Genomic DNA, 23,854 nt, shown 5'->3' with positions numbered 1-23,854 from the left:
TATGCTTTAATCCTTGATTACTAAGGGTTACTAGAAGCGAGTAGCTACGACTATTACTATAGCTCATTATACCTTTACTCAAGTCCCTATGATGACAAATGTAAGAATTTGAGGCTTATTGTAAGATGAAGGACATCACTTTCCCTATCACAGCGTCACCTCAGATAGATGCCGAGTATCTGCAGCACTTACGTAGTTCCAGGAAATTGAAAGGCTCCACGTTGGCTACATATCTGGCAGCCATCAATACTGTAATAGCCACAGCCTCGGGTGCTAAAGTCTCTACTATCTCTGCTCCTGTCTTTATTACACTCGTTTATACTAGCTGACCAGTCTAAGAAATTCCGGCCATTGGCTTGGGACCTCTCGGTCGTCCTCAGACACCTCGCCTCAGATGAGTCTGAGCCTCTGGGGGAGAAAGATTTCGAGTGTATTACTTTCAAGACCTTCTTCATAGTGGCCCTTGCAACTGCTGCACGCATCTCTTAACTTCTTGCCTTAGATGTCAACCGAGTGTGCTTTGAATGGAAGAGGCATGGCAAAGTCTTTCTTGACCTAAGATGGGACTTAATTGCCAAGAATCAGTTACCTGGACAGCCAGACAGACTTTTCATCATTCCCCCATTGTCCGCGATACTGGGCCCAACGACACTCTGCCTGGTTAGGGCATTACAAGTGAACCTTGCTGCATCTCAAGACCAACATAGGCTATGCAAGAGACTTTTCATTCCATTGTCTACAGCTTCATCAGCAAAAGTCTGGCGTACAACGCTTGCGTTTTGGATGTATTCAACCATCTGACGCGCTTTTCGCCACCTGCTACTGCAAACCCTCACAAGACACGAGCTTTGGCTTCAACAATGGCACTACACAGCAACTGTTCTCTTAATGCCATCATGGAGGGTTAGTTTCTGGATGTAAGGAATGGTCTTTGCCTCATACTACGAGATCTATCCGTCATTGATGTGGAGGGCTTACACCAGTTTGGCCCTTTGGTGCTAGCACAGCAACTTTCATTGGCCCATCAACGCAGATGAAGGAGCAGCCTTCCTCGGGCTGGTCATGTTACCTTGTAGAAGATATTGATGTATCTTTTCGTCTTGTTCTACTTTATCCTGGGCTTAAACCATTTCTCCTTTGTTTCAGACCAGGGTTTAACTGACAGCATAATCAGTTAAACCCAGGACCGGAACTACTTTCCAAACAACAAACAAGTAATTTGCAGTAAATGTATTTGTGATAATTTACATTTTCACGGGTTTTTTTACTTCAAGTGGATATTGAGGGAGATATTAATACTGCCGTGAACATAGTCGTCTGACGGAGCAGCCACTGTGCATGGTGGAGTTAACATGTCGGTTGTAACAGTTTTCGGGAACTTTTGCCGGGACACCCTGCGCAACCTCCTGTGTACATCCTGTTCATCACTGACACTCTCATAGAGTCTCACAGCATCGCTCCTGTGGCCAGTTGTGCGAGCAATGAGTTCTTCATCCAGACCCCTCTGAAACATGCGGGTTGCGCATTTAGCACAAAGTGAGTGTTTTGAGTAGAAGCCTGAAACTTAAATAGAGATTATTACAAAAGCAAGTGTGCCATACAAGTTATATGAAACGAGTGTGAAATTTTGTATTGCCCAAGCGAATCGCATGCACGCACACGCACACGCACACACAGAGAGAGAGGGGCTATGTGTCACCATATGGGTAATAATTCCATTTATGGCAACATCAGTAGGTTAGGACCAACATGAACTTAAATTCAGTTCAACTTCTCAAAACTACATTCTCGGCCATTTCAGCATAATTTGTCTTACTTTACTGCAGTACTGATAAATGGAATGACTACACATACACGATACTGGGCTCGACGACACTGAGGATTTCTCACTCTGCTCGCTAATTACAAGTGTACCTTGCTGCATCTCAAGACCGACGAAGGCTACGCTAGAGACTTTTCATCCCATTGTTTCTAGCTTCATCAGCAGAAGTCTCATGTACAACACTTGTGCTTTAGATCTGTTCAACCATCCTAAGCGCCTACGCCTACAATAACCTTTCGCCGCCTGTTACTCTGAACCCTCACAAGACACGAGCTTTGGCTTCAATGATGGCACTACACAGCAACTGTTCTCTTAATGCTATCAACGAGGGTGGTTTCTGGAGGTCAGGAACAGTCATTGCCTCACACTATCTACAAGATCTATCCGTCACTAATGTGGAGGGCTTACACCAGTTTGGCCCTTTGGTGTTAACACAGCAGCTTTCATTGGCCCATCAACGCAGATGAAGTTGCAGCCTTCCTCGTGATGGTCTTGTCACCTTGTAGTTCAAAAGAAGATATTGATGTTATCTTTTCGTCTTGTTCTACTTTATCCTGGGCATTGATCACCCTCACCTGGCGTAGCCGGGGCATTGTAGTACTGTCATACCCATCACTCTATAGACTGTGAGGCCCGTCTTGTACTTCTGACCTCTACTCTTGCGAGCAATTACGTTATGGAAGTGTTGATTTCCGAATTCCTACGGGTTTTCCGTTCCAAAGTTCCTTTCTCATCTTGGAATGATTGATTGGTACTGAACGTTAAACAAGTTGAGCACCGGGCTGTCTTCCCTTTCACCGCCTTCCAGAGTGTGTCTGTGGGGGATGGTTTCAAAGCAGGTGCTGTCTAGATTAAGGTCTTAGACTTTAATTCACTGGGGTCTTCTGAGAAATTGCGGGGAGGCGGGGTTTACTTGCCAAACTGCGTCCTTTTGTCTTGAACAATAGTTGCAGCTGAAAACCACATTGATTCAGGACCGCCCACTCCCTAGAGTCTTTGTGCTGTGTAAGCCAAGGGGTTTATCAATGTGAAGCAACCCATCACAAGTATTGAAGTATAGCAAATCGGGAGTTGGTGCTTTCTCCAGGCCTCCTTGTGTAATGCGACTTTCACGGTTGTTATACATTTGACACAGGGTAATCTGCGCCCACCGTCCAACTGTAGGATAAATGCATACCGTGAGATGGATGAACTTAGTTATTATGTAAAACTACACTCATACTCAATAAGTTGTAACTCTTGCGCTGACGGATCGTATTTGTTCATTCTGTATGGACCCGGAAGTGACTTAATTCTCAATTGTGATGATTGCTAACAATCATCTGTTAAGGAGAGCCGTTGTAAACATCCCGACATCGAAACATAGGTTTACTTCAGTCGACAAAAACCGAGTAAGTACGATCTGTCAGCGGCAATCAAGCTTGTCTTTTGTGCTGACTGTATTATCTCTGATCTCTTATTTAGGTAATAGTTGTAAATAATCCAGTTATGCACTTTTAATATAATAATAATTTCCACACCATGGTTGAAGTAAGAGAGAGAGGTGCATACCGTGAGATAGGATAAGTATATAAATATACAATTTATAATTAAAATTTCCAATTTTGTTTATTTGCAAGGTTTGAGTCCTTGGTGTGTCTGACTGGGCTTGAGTATCTGCAAGATTTACGTCTTCAAGACAGAATCAACAAGCTTTCAAACCCAGTGTGTCAGCATGTGAACTATCTGGAGGAGGTGCAGAGGATGTTCCCTAGACTCAAGACACTGGATGGTACACATTGACAGTTTGTACTTGAAGCTTTGAAGCTGCTGTAGCTGAAACCAACTATTTAAGGTTTTTGATTGTGTAGAGATGAAGTTGTGAAAAGTGTAGGGAGACCGAATTGCAGTGGAATGACAATACTTACTCTTTCATAATTCCTCATAATAAAGAAGTTGCCATCAATAAAATTCCCTTCCTTATAAGACTGCTCATATTTTTCTAGAGGGTCATAATGCTGAAAATATTCAATACCATAAGGATAGTGTGGGTTTGAATATCAAACACATCCACAGTCTCCAACATATGTTGAACTTGAATGGATTTACACTTGTTAAATATTACATGGCCTGTTTATTTAAAGTTTTCAGCTAACAGAATATGAAGAACATGCATGGAAATAGTGAGGTGAATAGTGAAAAACACAGGTTCTATGTAACAAAGATACATAACCAAATAGTTTCAACAGTCCCTTGGAACATGTCTTATTCATGTTCAGTGTATCCACGATTGAATGCTTCTGCTGTCAAGGCTTCTATAATGGAGATGCCAGTGATCAGCGTCCGATGTAGATTAATGGAATTTTTACATCAACACACATTCCACCTGAAGAAAGGGCAAAACTGAGTAAATGTGCTGGTGGTGGGCTCCCATTCAAAACGTTCAAGTCAAAGACAATTGTGGATTATGAAATAAACATTGTAGAAATAATGTAACTGTAATCTAACTATTAGATCTAATTACAAACATTTGATAGATGGATGGAAGGAAATATTGAAGAAGTCACTGGACCGAATGCATAGGTAACATCACTAAGATGTCATATTGCACTGTGGGGTACTGCTCTGAACTTTGAGTATTGTTGTTGCAGGTATTGCGTTCCATTTTTTATGTAGGGCTTGTTTCAATAAATCAAGATTTTGTACTAAATGATCTCTCTGGCGTATTCTGTGACCAGTAATGTTAAAAAAATGCTCTGTGGGATCGAGATCTGGACTCTGATGATCCAAGGAAGATTTGTGTGGTATTTAGACCTTGACTCCTGGTGGTCCAAGGAGGATTTGTGTGGGATTTAGATCTTTACTCTTGGTGGTCCAAGGAGGAGGGATTTGTGTGGGATTTGTGTGGGGATTTAGAGACCGCTCATAATTTATGGCTAAGGGGGTGATGATGATTTTAAGAGGGGGTGTGTCATTTTTGGGACATCAATTTTGTACACATGTTCTAGTGGGGGTCAGCAATTTTGTACAAAAAAATATTTTAAAATTAAGCTTTAAAAATATGGGAAGGGGGAGGGGGGGTCATTGATTTTGTACATGACATGCAGGGGGGATCACTTTCTTTGTACATAAATTTTAGGGGGGTGTGTGGGTGGTGGTTCATTCACATTGTACACGCTTCTCCATAATAATCATCATCACCCCCCTAGCCATAAATTATGAACAGTCCCTTAGATCTTGACTCCTGGTGGTCCAAGGAAGATTTGTGTGGTATTTAGATCTCGACTCCTGGAGGTCCAACAAAGATTTGTGTGGTATTTAGATCTTGACTCCTGGTGGTCCAAGGAAGATTTGTGTGGTATTTAGACCTTGACACCTGGTGGTCCAAGGAAGATTTGTGTGGTATTTAGATCTTGACTCCTGGTGGTCCAAGGAAGATTTGTGTGGGATTTAGACCTTGACACCTGGTGGTCCAAGGAAGATTTGTGTGGGATTTAGATCTTGACTCCTGGTGGTCCAAGGATGATTTGTGTGGTATTTCAGGGATTTACAGGACGCGAATTCCTGCGTCCTATACTCATAAAAATGGACAATGGACGCAACAAAATATGTTAGCGCGTCCACAGGGATACTTTTCGTAAAAATTCCAAGTGACAATACATTACCACTGAGTTTGCCACTAGCTGGGTTATGGTATTATTTGCAATTTAATGTAACAGTGTGATGATCATGATACACAATACAATAACAGTATTAATAATAATATATAAGTGTCTAGGACCACAATTTTTTTTGTCCAAAACCCTGAAAATTATGAGTATGAGTCCCAGGGACCCTCAAATACAGGACTCCATGTAAATCCCTGGTATTTAGATCTTGACTCCTGGTGGTCCAAGGAAGATTTGCTACCTTCTTTTGACGGTGCCAAGCATTAACATCCCTGAAGGCTGGCAGTCACAGGTAGCCGATGCAACGCATGCATCATGCTAAAGTCGATTGTGTGACTTCCAGCTATTTCTCTTGACTTGGAGCCAACTAGCTGTAATCTGTGTAGTTGGGCTGGTCAGGTGGGAATCCATTGTATGACATAGCATAAGTATACATAAGGTTAGAATATGGTTACAATGTTTAAAATGTATGCTATTTCACATTATGCATTTATCGTGCGGTGAGATTGTGGGCTGCAGATTGGCCTGATCTGTAGGAAGACTACAACCATGAGTGCCATGATTCACAAGGATGCTAGCCAAGACTTCCCAATCCCTGAATGTCAGTCATAGGCTCACATGTAATGGTTTTCTTCATAAAACCCCTTAGTGTCACTATACTCCCAGGGAGTGGGGTCCCAAATTATGTGATTTCACACCGTATCATTTGTCAAAGGACAAAATTCAGAGCAAAGAGTGAGGGCAACCCTGCTCTACCCCAAGTTTAACTGCCCTCAGAATAGTAGAACCTTTCAGCTCTCAGTCCTGACAAGCAAGTTCTTCAAAACAGCCCTCACAAACACTCAAAGAATGTCAGGAAGGTTGCCTTGGATAATGTTCTGCTCCTATTCAATCAATTGAACCACACTTCACCCTCTTTCAGCTTAATGACTGACTGTCAAACAAGACAGGAGAGGAACAGTTTGAATTCTGAATCCCTTGAGTAGTAGGATTTTGAATCATACTCCACAAATGTGATTGCTTGTGAGAATAGATTACTTGAGGTAAGCAAGTATTTGTGGATCTCATCTGTGTTGATGTACTATGCTTGCCTCTAAATTATATCCAGCCGGTGACCATCATTCGCGATGTAAACAAATTTTCAAAGAGAACTTGTAAGCGAAGAAGAGTGAGTAAGCCATCACAGACCTCCTAAGGCAGAATCTGGTAATGCTAAAAGCTGTAAGATAATAGGTTTAGGAAGCAAAATAATGCTGTTGATGTCCTTATCATTCAAAACAAAGGATGTAGTCAAGTCAACAGAAGAGGAGCTTCGGAAGACGTAGTTGATTGACAATCCAAAGGCGAGTTCACGATGGATCGACCCTCTCAACGCTGGTCTTGGAAGGGGAGATGACAGCAAAGCTCTAATACAGTGGAAACCTGATAAGTAAAATTTCAAGGGACTCGCCAAAATTGTTTACTTATCAGGTATTTTACTTATCCAAACTTATAAAAACCTGCAAATGACAACCATATGCATGTATATGTGTGCATATGTAACAATGAACCACTTATCAGGGCTGGCCTCCAGTTGTCAGTGTATTGTCAACTGCTTGACGCCAGCGAGCTGTAAGTAGGATGTTTGTTTGACTGGAGACTGACACGACTGCCCCTCATGTCGGATTATGTGGTGATCGCTAATTTAGTTATCCAGTATCTTTTGTTAAGTAATTTACCTCCAGGGACTGTGAGAGACGTTTAGTTAAGCGGTATTGTTTACTTATCCGAGTTTAGTTAACCAGACTCTAATAGTGATAATTAATGAAGAAATTCGCCGGGACCAAAGAAAAGTGTTTACTTATCTGTTTAGTTAAAGGTCACATGCAACGTAAAACACAACTTTGCAGATTCTGATACCTTTCGGTATGGACTTACCGAAACAAAGCGTCAAAAATGCAAATTCAACTTATAAAGTTGAAAAATAACGCGATGAAAAAAACGGCGCGAAATCGGAGTTCAAACGTTTCCCTAATTTTCCCCAGACTTTTCTGGGGAATACGGGTTTCAACAGCTGGGCTGCGCTCATAGCATGTGCGCAGTGAAATAGGTTCGCGCAACTTGGAAGCGGGCTGTCTGGTGAATACTCGGTGAAGGCTTTGGTGTGAGCTATTTTCATAATGTTTTGTTGATATCTCACAGGCACGAGCTTTTTATATGTTATGACAGTAAATAAACTGTTTATATAATTTCATTTGTCTATTTCACCACACGTTCTTCTTACCGAGTCACTTTCTCAGTTCGATACTTAAAAGCAATGTCATTATTTAGCGTTGACAGAATTTCTAACTGTGATATAGATATGTCGCTGTCACAGACAAAACTCAATGTCTTGTTTTATTGACACCTGTGTGTCTGCCTGCCTGTCTGCTAATGACAATATTCAATACACAACTTCGATCACTGACCACATGCAATTTGAACTTAACACAAATCAGGCTATACACCATAAACAAAACGCATTGATTTATGGCTCGAGTTCGGTCTCTGTCACATTATGTAATTACACAGACAGGCAGGTGTGATACTTGAACACGTGACATGTTATGATGTCTGTTGATTGCAAAATGTTATACACAAAAAATGAGCATGTATTTACAAAACCCAACATCTCTATATATACACACACAATGAGCCGTGAACGCGGCATCTGCTAATGAACCAGCCGTTACACTTGAGTGCACACCCACCCGCTCTGACTGGGTTCGGTATCCCGGTTGCTTCGTTTCGAGGGAGGTAAACCCAAGTACAAAATATTGCACTTTTGATTTGCGATTATACGCTTATAATTTTGTTTATTTGTTTTTTCATAATCAGCAATGCATATTATATGTCATGAAGAAGTGATAATTGTGTTTTAATTATGTTTGATTTTTTGGTTGCATGTGACCTTTAAGCGGTCTTTACTTAGGTGGTTTCCACTGTATTTTGATGTAGCAGAGGAAGTGAGGTGAACAACTTGAAGATGGGATATGAGATTGACAAGGCAAGACCAGAGGGTTGGAGCGTGGCACATTCTTCTGAGCTGAAGAAATTGCCCACACAACCAGCCTCAGGATCCTGTGATCAATGATTCCCAACTCAAGAAAATTGTATGTTGCGTAGGGACCTGGATCGACGGATGATTGGTAAACTCAGGTTGTGAAGCAGTCCAAGACAATGGTTGCAAATACGAAAGAGGGGCCATCAAAGAAAGAAGAATCGACAATCCAGGAATGACGAACCTGAGGCAAAGGGTAACAAAGGGAAAGATAACATTGCAGCTCATATGAGAGAAGACATCTGAGAGTTTGTGAAGGAAAAAGCAGCTAAAGCAATGGCAGACATTCGTGACCACTGGAGGCAGGTCCTTGTATGAAGCAAACAGGAGTGACCTCTGAGCAGAAGACAAAGTCAGCATTGACATTTTAGTAAACACCCTGGATGGTGGAGGAGGAGGATAGGTAAAACACGAAGAACATTGTGGGATTTTCGAAGAGACCAGGGTATCGGACAGGTTTTCAAAGAAAACTGAAGATTCGCCAAATGCGCAGGGAGGGATAACCAAAGGTGGAGGAGTGATAGAACTGAGATTAAAGGCAAGAATGTTATGGATGTCAACTTCTTTATTGTGATGGACACGTTTCGAAGTATATTCTTACTGCTTCATCAGGTGAATGAAAGTAGTAGGAAACAGACAGCTATATATGTACATGCGAAAACAGCAACAGTTATGAGATAACAAGGGAAACCAGTAGTTAATTAACAGAACAGAGATATGGGCTTAATTGTAGCATCTTACAGTGGAAACTGAGGAAGGGATGATTCTACAGGAGGCAAACAATCATCACGGTCAGACGAGGGACAGTGAGGGATCAGCAATCCCTGAATGACGACTTCTGAGAATGGAAATGGAAGGGACTAGCGTCAGAGGGTCAAGAGTTGTAACTGGAGGACTGAAAAAATAAACATTAAAAATTTTCCACTGATATGCATCAGATGCTTAAAAAAAATCCTCAGCATGACATCTTAAAAACAGAAAGTCGAATTTTTTCAAAACAATTGTTTATTGTCCTTTCCATTGTTATAACCTGGATTACTTATGACCTTTTTATAATATCTATATGAAACTTTTTTGTATTGATCAAGCTGGTTTCCACTGGTAATCCCGGAAAGTCTTTCAGAAAAATTTAAAATCCTGTACAGAATGGTGACTGTTGCCATGTCTTCTTTCATGTCAGCTTTTGGATCTTGTTTATATCCATGTTTTCTAGGTGAACGTGTCCAAGGGAAAGGCAGTGAGTTGTACCAACTCTGTCGGCAAATAGACACTCAACTTCAACAAGGTTAGTTTGCGTTCCTGTTCTTCTTGACTTTGAAATGTTATAAAATACATACACAATATTGTACTTGATCATAAGTTCACCTACAATATATGATATGTAAGGAACTGCTAATTAGTGTGTGCCTCCCTGGCTGATGGTCACATTCTATTGTGGTTATGGTCAGTTCAGTGTGGGACTGTGGGAAAGGTAATATCTCTGGTAACTCTCAAGAAAACTGACGAAATCTAATCATTTGAAGTTGTTCCTGCTCACGGTCTCTGGGAATTCTGTCAAGACTGATATCAATATACAAACTTTTATGTATACTTATCTTTTGTGACTATATACTGATTTCACAATTTAGTTCAGAATGTCAGGTTTATGTGTTAATAAATCACATTTCAATAAGAGAAAACTCATGAGAAATTGAGAGGCTTATAAACAGAATTGCTTGGTAGAAATCCCACACCAAAGTGCATAAGAATGGAACTGCCTGCTTTGAAAAGAAACAAATAAATTAACTTTTAAATCACATCTTGATAGTAATGAATTATATTATGTTCATTCACTGCAAGATAACACATGGACGAAACCCATGAGGCCAAGTGGTCACATACTTTGTACCTGTTTAGGTATAGTACTCCCAGAAATTATTGAGAAAGTTGTTTCAGCAAATATCTAATACATGAATATCTAGAACCAGATTTTTTTTTCTTCTGTCAAATCTGCCATGTCACCAAAGGAAGCGGTCTGCTACACCAGAGGAGATAACTCTTGATGTAGTAAGGTTCATTCTTAAGCCTGCAAGAGTTGCCTCCCATATTTAGTACCTTACTACATAATGTAACACCTATTTTAAAATTCCATTATCAGTATTAGGAAACAAAGATTTTCTCAATAATTTCTGGGAAAACTCTACATGACCGCTCCCCTCCAACAATCATCAAGGCAGCAGAACATGTTCCATTTTATCATGTGCATTGTAAACATCACAACTGTTTCTGGACCATCACTAGCATTTAGTGTGCTGTTTGCAGAGCCAATAGCCAGTGCCTCACTCCAAGCACAACGTCCTGCTCCTTGGTTACAGTCTCAGTACTGGGAGATGGCAGATGACTTTCAAAACTCTATGCTATGTGATGCTGAGGTGCAACTCACAGGTAAAACACTCCTGATAGGTACAGACATGAACTTTGCACATTTAAAAGGCATTTTAGAAGTTGTATAGGTGAAGGAAAACCAAGTTCTATGGATAGTCAACTTCTTTATTGCAAAGAGTGCAATGTTTCGGTGTAGGTACTAACACCGTTATCAAGCAAGTGATACAAACAGTTGAAACAAGGAGAATATATACATAGATGCATAGTGAGTATATACAACTGACAAGATTGATATACAGTGGATTGTTAACTAGTGATTTGAGCAGAGTAGCTTATTGTACAGAGTGATAGTCATATGCAGAGTGAGTTTATACAATAGATGAGTTTGATGTACACTAAGAGGGTAATTATTAAGTTGAAGACAGTAGGTGGATTATACTGGTGGATGTCTAGGTCTGAGTGGAGGTCTTCAAGTCTTCTGTGCATGATGGTGAGAGCTTCATCTCTGGGAACATTCGTGAAGAGGTCAGCAACATCGTAGCCGATTAGTTTGCCAGGCTGGGTGATTGAGCTGATTTTAGTGCAGAAGTGGGCAGAGTTGGCCACAAAGGATGAGGCTGATTTACCTTGGGGAGTGAGAAGTCGGGCAATGTGTTGAGCAGTGTTGTAGTGGACGGTGTTTCTGGAGCAGACTAGTAATTATAAGTGTACTTTGATGGTGGTGCGGGCGTAGGGTGGTTGTGGATGAGGAACTGTGAGCTCCTTATGTAGGGCTTTGTGGTCAGTTTGTAGGCTGTTGGTCAGTCTTTCTTCGGCTGTTTGTAGGTGGCAGGGTCATTCAGGATGTTGTCAGTTAGGGTAGTGAAGGCAGTGGTGTCTATTCCCTTGTCTGCTGGGGCAATGGTGACGGCTGGGTCAGACTGCAGTTGTTTTAAGGTTGACTTGTTTTCATTAGTAATCTTTTATTTTTGCATTGGTGTTGTTTTCCTGTACCAGAATGCTAGCTATCTGGTGTATCAGATAGTCTACTTTGCACCCAGCCATAGATGCCAACTCTATTTTAGCCCAATTAGTATTTTGGCAAAAAACTGATGCAAAAAATAGTATTTTTTGGCCAAAATTAGTATTAACTTTTCCAAAGAATTTTTTCATATTAAATAAAATATGTAAATATATTGTCTAAGACCAGTGTATGAAATAAGGCCCGTCCGACCGCCTGGATTTCTGACGGACGTTCTAACTTTACAGCCAGCCAGCCCGATGGTCTGGTAAAAAAATTAGATAACATATTCTAATACATCCGAGTAATTTTCTTTGGATTGTCTGGTCTGGTTAAATCCATTTTGGGCTGGTAACATTTTAAAGTTACCAGCCCTGATGTCTGCCTGGGTATTTGGCTTTTTCATACACTGCTAAGACCTTGTTATTGACATTGTACTCACCTAAATCAGTAGTAAGTATCCATATATAGCTTCATACTGAATAAAATGTGGTTGAAATTGATTGTGTATGGTACGTATGCTATTTGATAATTCAATTGAATGTATTATTTTTAAAAATTCGTATATTTTTACTGCTATCGTAGTCGCATATTTTGTGTTGTTTTTTCGTAACGAACACGATAAAATCGTATAGGTTGGCATCTTTGCCCAGGGTCAAGTTGCTGCTACCCCTTGTCAACATTCGCAATGAACGTGTCATTGTCAGGGCGAGGTGACGGTGCAAAATTCAAGCCTTTGGAAAGTACAGCTGTCGTCACCGCTGACGTTCCTGCTGCTGAGATTGATAACAGTTTTCTTGAGGTAATCATCACTTGCCTGGCATTTGGTGACAGGTCAGTGGGGCAAGAGGCTGTTGAGCTTGGTTATGTGGATCTTCTTGGTGGCTGCATCGAGGTTGCAGTTGGATTGGGTCTGCAGTTATCAGGATCGTCTGGAGTTGCTCTTGTTGATGGGCTATGGTATCAACGGTGATGGCTTTAGACTTGCAGAGGTGACGGATTCTTTCTTAGATGAGGTGCTGGGAAGCTTCCTCTGTATGTTTTTTCCTGCGGTTGATTAGACAGGACTTCTCAATCAATCTCAGGCCTTTGGGGATGAGTTGCTGGTCTCTACACCTCGTGAAGAAGGCGAGATGGTTGGATGATTGGATGTACTTGTTCTCCAAGTTGCTGAGTTTGTTGATGGACTTAATTGCCACATCTCCATGTAGTTAGTACCTACACCGAAACATCGCACTCATTGTAGTAAAGAAGTTGACTATCCATAGAATTATAGTGAGTGAGTGAGTTTAGTCTTACGCCGCACTCAGCAATATTCCAGCTATATGGCGGCGGTCTGTAAATAATCTAGTCTGGACCAGACAATCCAGTGATCGACGGCATGAGCATCGATCTGCGCAATTGAGAACCGATGACATGTGTCAACCAAGTCAGCAAGCCTGACCACCAGATCCCATTAGTTGCTTCTTACAACAAGCATGGGTTACTGAAGATCAATATTCTAACCCGGACCTTCACGGGTCCCAGAGAATTATAAATGGGAACTAATATACATAGATATTGTTTTCATTTGGTAATTTGCATCATTGGAGTTTATTTATTATATTTTTCAAAGCGGTAAGAATGCATTACACTGGACACTGGGGTTAAGGGTTTGGGTCAGTGACTTGATCCAGTATGGTAGGTAGATGTCCGGTGTAATGCATGTGCACAATTTGTTGTTGTTTTTCCTTTCTGATTTTAATACTTTTTTTCACACAAAAACATCGAAATTACACAATGAAATGGTTTTACTCCTATCTGTTGCAGACCTCCTGGCTAGCTGCAAAAGACTGTCAGAACAGTCTGAAGGCAAACTTTATAATAGTATGCTTGGGTCTTCATAGCATCAACATATTTTAGGGAAGAGAATGCCACACACTTATGTCAAAAACTGGAGAGATTTGAATAGAAGCAAAGACAGTTTTTCAAAAAGACGACAAATTGACGTACATGGACTTTGTCAGGTGCTGTATATATACCTGCCTACACCATCTCACTCCAGTTCCAATAGAATTAACACTTCAAGTTAAGAACCCTATTTTAGGCAACACTGAAAAACATAAACTTGCTACACTGAAGCATCTGAGACATGGATACCCTTGGAAGGTACGCTTCAGGAATGTGTGGGAGGATCACAATCGGGAACATGGCAAAGAGAGGTCAGTGGTACAGTAGATGTTCTGTAAATCAGTTGGTATAGACAAATCTCACTGACAGTATTTGAATATTGCTACATGTCCAAGCATATGTATAATGGGAACAGACTTATAGCAATCATGTCACAATTCTGCTATTCTGGAGTCAGAAATAAGAATTACATTGGTCTATCAGGTCTTTCAATGGCATTTAGAGTGATAAGGAAGAGAGATATATATCTATGTCAATGTCTTTATTATGAAGAATACAACATGTCAGAGTATAATCTTACTCCATCAGTGAATGGGAATAGAGTGCAATGAATGTCAATTTCCTCATTATGAAGAATATGTTTCAGAGTAAATCCTTCATCAGGTGAATTGCTAGTCTGTCTCAGTCCCTGAAACACATTATTTTCCCTACTGCCAAGCCCTCTCTGCAGTGCTAAAGTCCAAAATGAAGCAAGTCTAGATTTCCTCAGAATCTCTGGTCTCACTGGGGCTCCTTTTCAATTTATATGGGTTTGTTTGTTGCTATCAAAATATACATATTCAGAGACTAAGCGTTAGTCTAGTGAATTGGGGTCATCTAAAAAACAGCACTGCATCTTACTTATTGTGATTCTCTCTCACACACACTCGCACACAGTTGATTGAAAACTTCAAACCAATTTGTCTTCCTTTCTTGTTAAGAAAACAAAATAATGCACATTCGAGAGGTCAATAACAACATGTTTTGAAACCTGGGTGTTGATCTTGTAAAACCTTCTCTGTAAGGACGATTGATATTTGCAATTGTCTTTGCATATTTTAGCACATAAAAGTTGGCTGAAATGGCATGAGTTTAAATAAGGCTTTGATGTAGGAAGATGTCCACTATGGGGACAACCATTGGTGTCATTCTTTGTCCAATCCATTTAGATCACAGGAGATGTATTTGAGTCAGTGAAAAGTACTGGACACCTCTTGGGTAAGAGGTACTCCATATAGTATTAACAGTATCAAGCAAGAGACAGCAAATGTATTTTTCTCTATATATATCCTTTTGACTCCTACAACAGTCAGCAAAGGTGTAATGGTACAGAACATCTTTCAGATGACATGTCATCTCTTATCTTGTTGGTACAAATAAAATTTCTATGTATGTTTATATGACAGACTTGTTTCTTTGTGAAATTAACTGTCAATATCTCTTAAATCAAACAAGGGACAATGATTTTCTATCATTTTACTTTTCAACCTAATACTCTGTCTCAGTGAGTAAAGCAATCAACCAGCATACTTGGTTTCTGTACCTTGAAAGTGAACTGAGACAAAATTGGTTAGAATGATGTTCCACTGTGGATGGATGCTTCACAGACCAATATACAACATCAGATGATGCTTCACAGATGAATAATAATTGGACACTTACATATCGTTGAACTCCATGCCACAGGGACCTGCTCTAAGCATACAACATGATGGACATATTACCCTGGATAATCCAAGCTGCCCAGTGCTAGAAGGTTGGTAGTCATATGACTTGTACCACTGGGCACCTATTTTCTGCTGGATGAACAAGAGAAGATTTTGAACAAACTCATAGGTGCTTTGTTGTGGGGCAGGACACAAGACCTGGAAACACTCACTAGTCAAGCTGCCAAACAGGGTCATCCAAGGACTCTCCGTGACCAATGTTGCTTAACTTCACATGATTTGTGACCTGTGCTCTATGCACACAACCACACACCACCATACACTGACAAATGTATACTTCACAGATGAATAAACATGTTCAGATGGATACTTCACACATGAATACACACGTTCAGATGGATGCTTTGACAGACAAATACACACGTTCAGATGGATGCTTCACACATGAATACACACGTTCAGATGGATGCTTTGACAGATGAATACACACGTTCAGATGGATGCTTCACAGTTGAATGCACACGTTCAGATGGATGCTTCACACGTTCAGATGGATGCTTCGACAGACGAATGCTTCACACGTTCAGATGGATGCTTTGACAGACGAATACACGTTCAGATGGATGCTTCACCGATATATCCAAACGCTCAGATGGATGCTTCACAGTTGAATGCACACGGTCAGATGGATGCTTCGCAGATGAATACACATGTTCAGATGGATGCTTCACAGATGAATAAACACGTTCGGATGGATGCCTCAAAGATGAATACACTGGTCAGATAGATATCATGTCATTTATCCAGCAGATAGTTACATAACTATTTCTTGAGGAGGAGACTATTAAATGTAGTATTTACAACTACAGCAATCTACGTAAAAGCAGAGTGGTAAAAACAAAAGATGAAAGAATAAATGGTGTTCCTTCTAAACTTTGGAAGAAGAAGAAAATGTTTCACAACATATCTATTCCTATAACAGTAAACATAAGACTAGTGCCATACAGTTGGAATTGATCAAGCATCCATCCCTCATTCTCGAACCAATGCTGATATCACAACCTTTCCTTGGAGTTCATCTGATTAGTGTGGAAGGGCTCAGGCAGCACCTTGCTAAGTGAGTCACTCTTTGAACTTCCACTCCTGTCTACACATGGGACACAGCTGATGCACCTGTTGGGAGTTGAGCCACTTGACTATACAATGTATGTGGAAGCAGTGAGAACATTGGCCCCATACTGAAACAGAAAACAATCCGTAATGTACAGCAGATCATCTGCTGGTTATGGCTCTGCATATTCATACTTCGTAGAAGTTCTCACATCAACCACAAACACTGTTGAGAATTGGGGTACACAAGGTTTTATTCTTTGTAGTTTCAGTCAAATATCTAGTTAGAAAAAAGCATATAAACTATAATGGAATGAGGGAGCATCAAATAATTATTACTGCACATTCGTTTTCCTTGAGATATGTATGTGACATTTATGGATGCATGTGATCACTTACCCAGAGGACAATCGTCTCCAGGGAGCTTGCAGTCCGGGCAGCAGCCATCAAAGGCCATCCTACAGATGCCACAGTTTTCATCATTTGCTACCCAGCGCCATGTTGCCACTGCAGTCCAGCTGAAAATAGCATAGCCAGCATTAAAGAATGTGCGATAAACGGAAATATCTCTCTGTACATGATTCAACCACAATGAATGAACAAGATCACAGTAAAACTCACTAACAATATGCTATTGGGTGAGTGAGTTAAAATTTAATGGCGCAAAGGCAATATCTCAGCCATAGAGTGACTGAGCTGGGTTTTATGCTGCATTTAGCCAAATTCCAGAAATATCACGGAAAGGGACACCAAAAATGGGCTTCACACATTGTGCTCATGAGCAGAAATGAACCCAGGCCTTTGGCATGAGAACCAACGCTTTCTGTAGTTTAATGAAATACCAGGAAACAGATGCAGGCAGATCACTGAAGACACTTTAAGGGAAATACCGTAATGAGGGTATGCTTAGAAGTTAGAATCAATACCTTGAGGTTTCAACACTGGTTTTACTAATGCACCCTTCCAAGGAAGGTAGGCAATCCTGTTAATTACCCATTAGGACAGCGATTGGTTCTTAGACCAATAATAATGGTTGATTAGGAACCACAGGGTCATCTCTAGGCACACTGGGGGATGTTAATGCAATTGCACACCACTCTTTTAGAAGCAGTGTAAAGTTAGTAAGATGATCATATGCTAGGTGACACCAGCCTTGAAGATGACAAGCAGCTGGAAGGAGGTGTAACCTCAACAGCCACAATAACAGAAGTACAAATAATGCAAATATTGATCTAAGCACTAGACACACAAGTGGTGAAAGTTGCATTACTAATCCTTATACTATTTCTAGGCTTCCAAGATGCTCTCTTCTTTATTCTCTTCCAATGGATATCCACCTGTTCATTCGACAAGGATTTAAACTAGCTGCATCTGTTCTGCAAGAAGCAGTTGCCTCCTCAGCAGGCAGGACAAGTTGCAAGGGAGTAAGACTTTGACTTCTTAAGGTAGCATACTACACATGATAGTGTATATTTCACCATATCATCATCCATGCTCTCCGTACTCTCAAATACAACAAAAGCTGTCATCTGACATTAACTTAGTATTCAGATACATAAAACACAAAAATAACCACCAAGAATCACAACTGTACATGTAATCAGATAATACACTATGACTGATGACCGGAAATTTATATTTCCCTTTTTATTCTGTCACCACTATCTGATGAACATATGCTCAAATTGCATAAAAATTTGTAATTCAAAACAAAATTTGTACATAGTTCCCTACCAAGAGTATTCTCAAAACATTGTTTTGTGTCTGATGTAAAAAAGGCTTGAAATAAGCTTTGCAAACACATGTGACGAAGAGAGGAATCAAGGGAAGGCAAGCCTTATTGGTAACCTGGTGAAGATGCATGTTTGGGTTCCGTGTTATGGGAGCAAAGAAAAAGGAACTTGTAGTGGGTTTTTTTTCTGGAAAGGTATACTTAAATAGTAAATATTCCAATTTTAGGAAAATATTAATACTTAAGTAATAAATAAACAACATGGCATATAGAGCTGAAACTTGGTAATGGTGTCAAGGAAACATGGTATGTGATGGTTAAAGGTCATAGTATGATCCAAATCAAAATATGCTCCACCAAAAAGATGCATTATGCAATACTCTTCACACCACACCTGTGATATTTGCTAATCATCATACTCTTCTTGAAGACAAATTATCACCTCTATTGAACTTGTAGTTTCAGGGATATGAAAAACGTGAAATTAATTATGGACACACAAACAGGCAGCAAATGATATGTAACTTCTACTTACCATGCTTACAGTCAGGTGAGCTACAACTAGGGCCACACCACTTTGAAACATTTCTGAGCTGCTTTATCTGTTAAGTAATCATGGTAATACTCATGCGTAAACTGAGATCTTTTAATGTTAACCCATCTGTGATGTCATCTTTTTTATGTAGCATTTATTCAGAGTATTTTAACATTTTCCTTCCATTGTTGGTACGGGTCTCCCTCACTTCATCTCAAATCTAAAATAGACATAATTGTTAACACTGCAAGTAAAATCGCTGGAGTCAGATTTGAATGTTTATCATCAAAATATGAGCGGAAAATTGTGAATCAAGCTGTCAAAATCATATCTGACCGTACTCACTACTTAAATTCGGAATACAACCTCCTCCCTTCAGGCTGCCGCTACAAAGTTCCAATAGTGAAAACTAAGAGAGCCCGTACATCCTTTATTCCAAGTACCATATCTCTCTTAAACAAATGTGAAGATACCTAAATCAAAGAATTTATGTAAATATGTTTGGTATCTCTCTCTAATGTGTCAGTAGCTCTGCTGATGTAACACAAATTCCTGAAAAGGCATTAAAGTATTATTCTATTCTATTCTATTCTAATTCAAGGGTGAATAGCATTAAGGTAAGTTTACACAACAAATATCCTAGGCTTTACACAATAAGTGAGTGAGTGAGTTAAGTTTTACGCTGCAATATTTATTTATTTAAGCAATATTTCAGCATTATCATGGCAGCGACACACGAAATGGACTTCACACATTGTACCCATGTGGGGATTCTAACCCGGGTCTTTGGCGTGACGTGACTTTAACCACTAGGCTACCCCACCACCCATTTGCACAATGAATAATTGCCCCCAAAACGGTTTATATTTGTGATTTGCCACCCTCTTTGCCTTTTTTAAATTGAAAAGTTTCAACTAGAAAAATCAAACATAAAGTAATAAACATTACATTTTGTGCAGAAACATGACCAAATTCCCCATGATAGCCATACACTCCAATCTACTGATTATCTGACAGTGATATGAGGTCTAACTCATTAAAAAGTACCATAATTTACATGGGGTTATCAACATACTCCCTTATTTGATTTCAATGTTCAGACTCAATTTAAGGAAATAAAACCTACTTGCACCTGGTACAACCTTCAGCAATACCCAAACAGACACAGGTTGCCCCTCTGGCACAGTATAAAAATACTTATAAAGCTGGAGTTTCGGTGTGGATGATTTAGAACATCATTACAACAAAATTATTCTCGTTCTGATAGATCATTTTATCTTCTAAAGTAAATTCTTTGCAGATTGACAGCTTAATATTTGATTGTTTTATTACGGTACCTAAAACGTCTTTGTGTGGCATTTTAGAATTTGTGAAGTACAATACAGACAAACTTTATGGATAACAATGAGATAAAGAAGTTGTAACCCATAAAGGTTGTCAATATTATGGTACCTGCAGTTTAAAGGATAGTTAATTTAAAGACACTAGACAAAATCCAGCGACATAAATGACAGAAAATGAACAATGAACAACCTTAAGTCAATATGATTTTGCCTAAACCTTCATCGTGCCCCTTCCATCTACTGCCTTGACTCGATATGCCAGTGAGGTATGTGTTAACATTCTCATTCTCTCCATGCAGTCTTCCAGGATAACATGAAAAGCGACAATGAAATATTGATATTCTTTATTCAAAATGTTGAAATGATACATAGCAAACTGATGACTTACATGCCACAATGTCACTCCTAATACGGCCATTCCTAAAAACCTTAATCAGTATCCTAGGATATCCTTGTTTTGTTACACCTTTGTTCATATCTTTGTGTGCAAAGCTTTATAAGACAACATGCACAAACATTTGATTTACAGGAATTTACACTTGATTTAATCAGGAATAACATTGTCATTAATTTAGGTTCATTATAAAAAACAGTGTCAAGGACAATAACAGGGGAAAGGAACAAGAAAACACCATAAACACTATTGGTAATTGCACATATTTACTGCTTACACATTCTTGAGTAGTGGTGAAATAGGCATCAATGACATATTTTGTATAGCAGCTATAATCAGATGGATTTTCTTTAGTATAGCAGCTATTTGATACATTAGCTATGATCATCTATGAACAGTTTCAGCTTAAAAACTTTTATTGTTGCTTTTGTTAAAACATGTTCTTGTGTGAATATGAATTACACACTTAGGGCACAACACAAACAGATGCAAATTAGAAATCAACAGAAACAGAATTATTAAAAGAAATATCTGATAAACAATGTTTCCATTCAGTTAAATATCTATCTATCTGTTCTCTGGAAACTTTTTAAACTACTGGAACCTTCAGTATTTTACACTGATCATCCTGATAGGGTTAATGTTTATGTACACATGCCTCACTGTACTGGCAAATTACCAACAAGTACTAGTGAAAGAAACACAGTATAACTGGAGTTAAATGTAGCGATAGACTGGACTTAAGGGAGTAAACATATATAAAATACCCACAGAAAATTGTCAATACCCAATGTGAATGAGTGGGTAAATACTCAATGGCTCAAAATAATATCTAAAGCCCAATATATTGTCTGAAAAAGTGTGTCAAGTTTACAAGGGACAGACAAATGCCATACACTCACTTTGCAGTGCGCTATGCTTGAAGTCATGGCCTTTGATCTATTAAGTGAAGAGTTGAAAGTACTTACCCTGTTTAGTTCACCAAATTGGATGAGATCATTGAGGAGTGGCATATGAAAGAAAAGGATATATTTAGATAAGCCATATAGAAAGCAGTTCAGCAAGTTCAGTTCCTCATCTCGCTTCCATGTATATATATGAAATATTTGAATTGTTAATACTCACAACTGAATCAACATGAAACAAGCCCAAATCCATCCTGGGCATATTTGCTTTAGCATAATGAATATGCAGAGTGAAAAAGTACAAATATGTAATGATTTAATTAAACATGAAATGACTACTGAGCAATTGATTGATCATGTACATGTACCTGACTGTTACTGAATTACCCTAACAGTTTCAGATTTTATTTCAAAAGCAGATTACAAAAGTGTAGCCACAACATCTATATTTTAATTGAAGCCATATTGAAAAGCAACTCTGTCAAGGTCAGACCCAGCTTCTGCTAAAGAAACATGTGAGTGGTCTTTGCTTGATCAGGTTAACTCACACTTCTCAAAATTGACTGTTGACAACAGAACTTGAACTTTCCAGTATTTTGTGAAGTAAACCAAACACATCCCTTCAAGTGACTAAACAGATGATACCGGACTTGGTAAATGCAAATGTGACATTTGCACAACATCACTAGTTGTTTCCTGGCAATATATTCCAATATCATGTAGGGCTGTAACCAGGGATTTACCTTGAGTCGTGTTTTTGAGGGTCCCTGGGACTCATACTCTTAATTTTCATGGGTCCCAGACAACAAATGGGGGTCCCATACACATAAATATTATTATTAATACCGTTACTGTATTGTGTATCATGATCATCACATTAGTTTTTACAGTAATTGAATTGCAAAAGATACTATAACCCAGCTAGTAGCAAACTCTTTGATAACTTATTGTTACTTGATTGGAATTTTTACTTTTAAGTATTTGTATTTGGACTTTTTCTGCGTCCCTGTGGATGCACTAATAAATTTTGTTGCGTCCACTGTCAATTTTTATGCGTATAGGCCGCAGGAATTCACGTCCAGTAAATGTTGTGGTTCCGATTACACCTCTTTAAAATTTAGGGTATGTAGGTAGGAATTCTTTTTTTTTTTTACATTTTTATTTTAGAAGTAAAGTATGAGCTAATAACACATTTATCAATGTGTAATTGTTTATTCAATCAAGCTTGCGGCCATCATGTCGATTTTCTCTATCAGAATGACCGATGTCCATTGGTGCCAGGAAAAAACAATGGTATCCGAAAGCTTATTTTATTCATACCTCTTAAAAAAGCTGGGGTCGGCACCAGAATTCAAGGGTCGGTCGGGTAATCGGAACCACAACATTTGTTTTTTTAGGTATTATTTACACATTGGTATAATGTCACGTTTTGACATGTTCTCCCCAGTGGTATGAATTGCAGGACATTTAGATTTCAAACAAGATTGCTTACTTGAGACATCCATATGCTTCCATATCAGGGTAATGTAGAAAAGCAACAACAAAAAAACAACTAAGTAAATGCACTAGTTTCATGTCTAGTAAACTCATATCACTTTGGGACTTGATAGTTGATACTGTTTGAAACACAACCAAATTAATTTGAAACTTGAATGTTATGCACCTTAGCTATATTGTCAACAGAGAACGTAAGAATATATATATTTTTATAAGATGTAGTCTATCTGACTTCCTTTCTAATACCTCGACGTCAGCAATCTTGCGGAACTGAACAGTGTGCAAGCTGACAGCCAGACACGATCGGGCAACAGCTTCTAATGAATATGCTATGCCTTTTTTAGTCGAAAGTGACAAACATCTACGACACCATAAGGTTGGTTTCAAACCAAAATACTTTATTATCCACAGACAAATTTCATTTTTAAATATACCCACTCTTGATTTTCACTTTCATCTTCTGGCGCTTGCTTTGCGGAAACAGTTGGGGGTCTTCCAATTTCAGTAATGTTATGCCAAATAATACTTTGATAAGATGTTGATATTTATCAAATTGTATTGTTAATGGGGATAAAAAGTACATTTTATTACGTGTAAATATTTATTAGTGCAAAGGATATCTGAATGGGAATTCTGTATTGACGTCTTATTCTTGTGCATATTTTATAAATGTATTCTCCCTGCTGTTTAGGGAGTAATCGATGTTGTACGCAGAACAATCAATAACAAGGCATTTTTTCGGATCATCATATTACATTACTGATGAAATTAGTTTTAGAAATATACAATTTTTAAAAGATTAATTTTACTAAAGCATTTTGACAAGACTA

The 23,854-nt window shown here is 39.1% G+C and overlaps 2 protein-coding genes across 5 annotated transcripts in view; one reads left to right on the top strand and one right to left on the bottom strand.

Moving 5' to 3' along the window:
- The window catches only part of LOC124291264 (leucine-rich repeat-containing protein 61-like), a 40,876-nt gene extending 21,304 nt beyond the window's left edge, over positions 1-19,572 (top strand). Inside the window, exons 5-9 of one of the 4 annotated variants that reach the window (XR_006902180.1) lie at positions 3,442-3,593; positions 9,762-9,833; positions 10,850-10,972; positions 13,722-13,900; positions 19,544-19,572. Coding sequence is in view for 3 of the 4 variants with exons in the window: in XM_046728205.1 (XP_046584161.1) it covers positions 3,442-3,593; positions 9,762-9,833; positions 10,850-10,972; positions 12,566-12,885 (667 nt within the window). In the remaining variant the exon portion in view is untranslated. Of the gene's footprint in view, positions 1-3,441; positions 3,594-9,761; positions 9,834-10,849; positions 10,973-12,565; positions 13,172-13,721; positions 15,240-19,543 lie in introns of those variants that run through there. The other 3 variants (XM_046728206.1, XM_046728205.1, XM_046728204.1) reach the window with 3 other exon arrangements.
- Positions 14,325-23,514, bottom strand: LOC124291265 (anaphase-promoting complex subunit 11). The gene is made up of 3 exons (XM_046728208.1): positions 23,462-23,514; positions 17,018-17,136; positions 14,325-16,746 (listed from the first exon to the last, which is right to left on the bottom strand). Exons 1-3 carry the CDS (start codon positions 23,479-23,481, stop codon positions 16,631-16,633), a joined length of 255 nt encoding a protein of 84 aa, XP_046584164.1. The 5' UTR covers positions 23,482-23,514; the 3' UTR covers positions 14,325-16,630.
- Positions 23,515-23,854: the final 340 nt, after the last annotated feature.

The sequence above is a fragment of the Haliotis rubra genome, unplaced genomic scaffold (assembly GCF_003918875.1).
Source record: "Haliotis rubra isolate DU_JTF1 unplaced genomic scaffold, ASM391887v1 Scf489, whole genome shotgun sequence".
NCBI classification, from domain to species: Eukaryota; Metazoa; Mollusca; class Gastropoda; order Lepetellida; family Haliotidae; genus Haliotis; species Haliotis rubra.
Note: the sequence above shows the minus strand (reverse complement) of the source record. Positions and strands in the feature narration are given on the sequence as shown.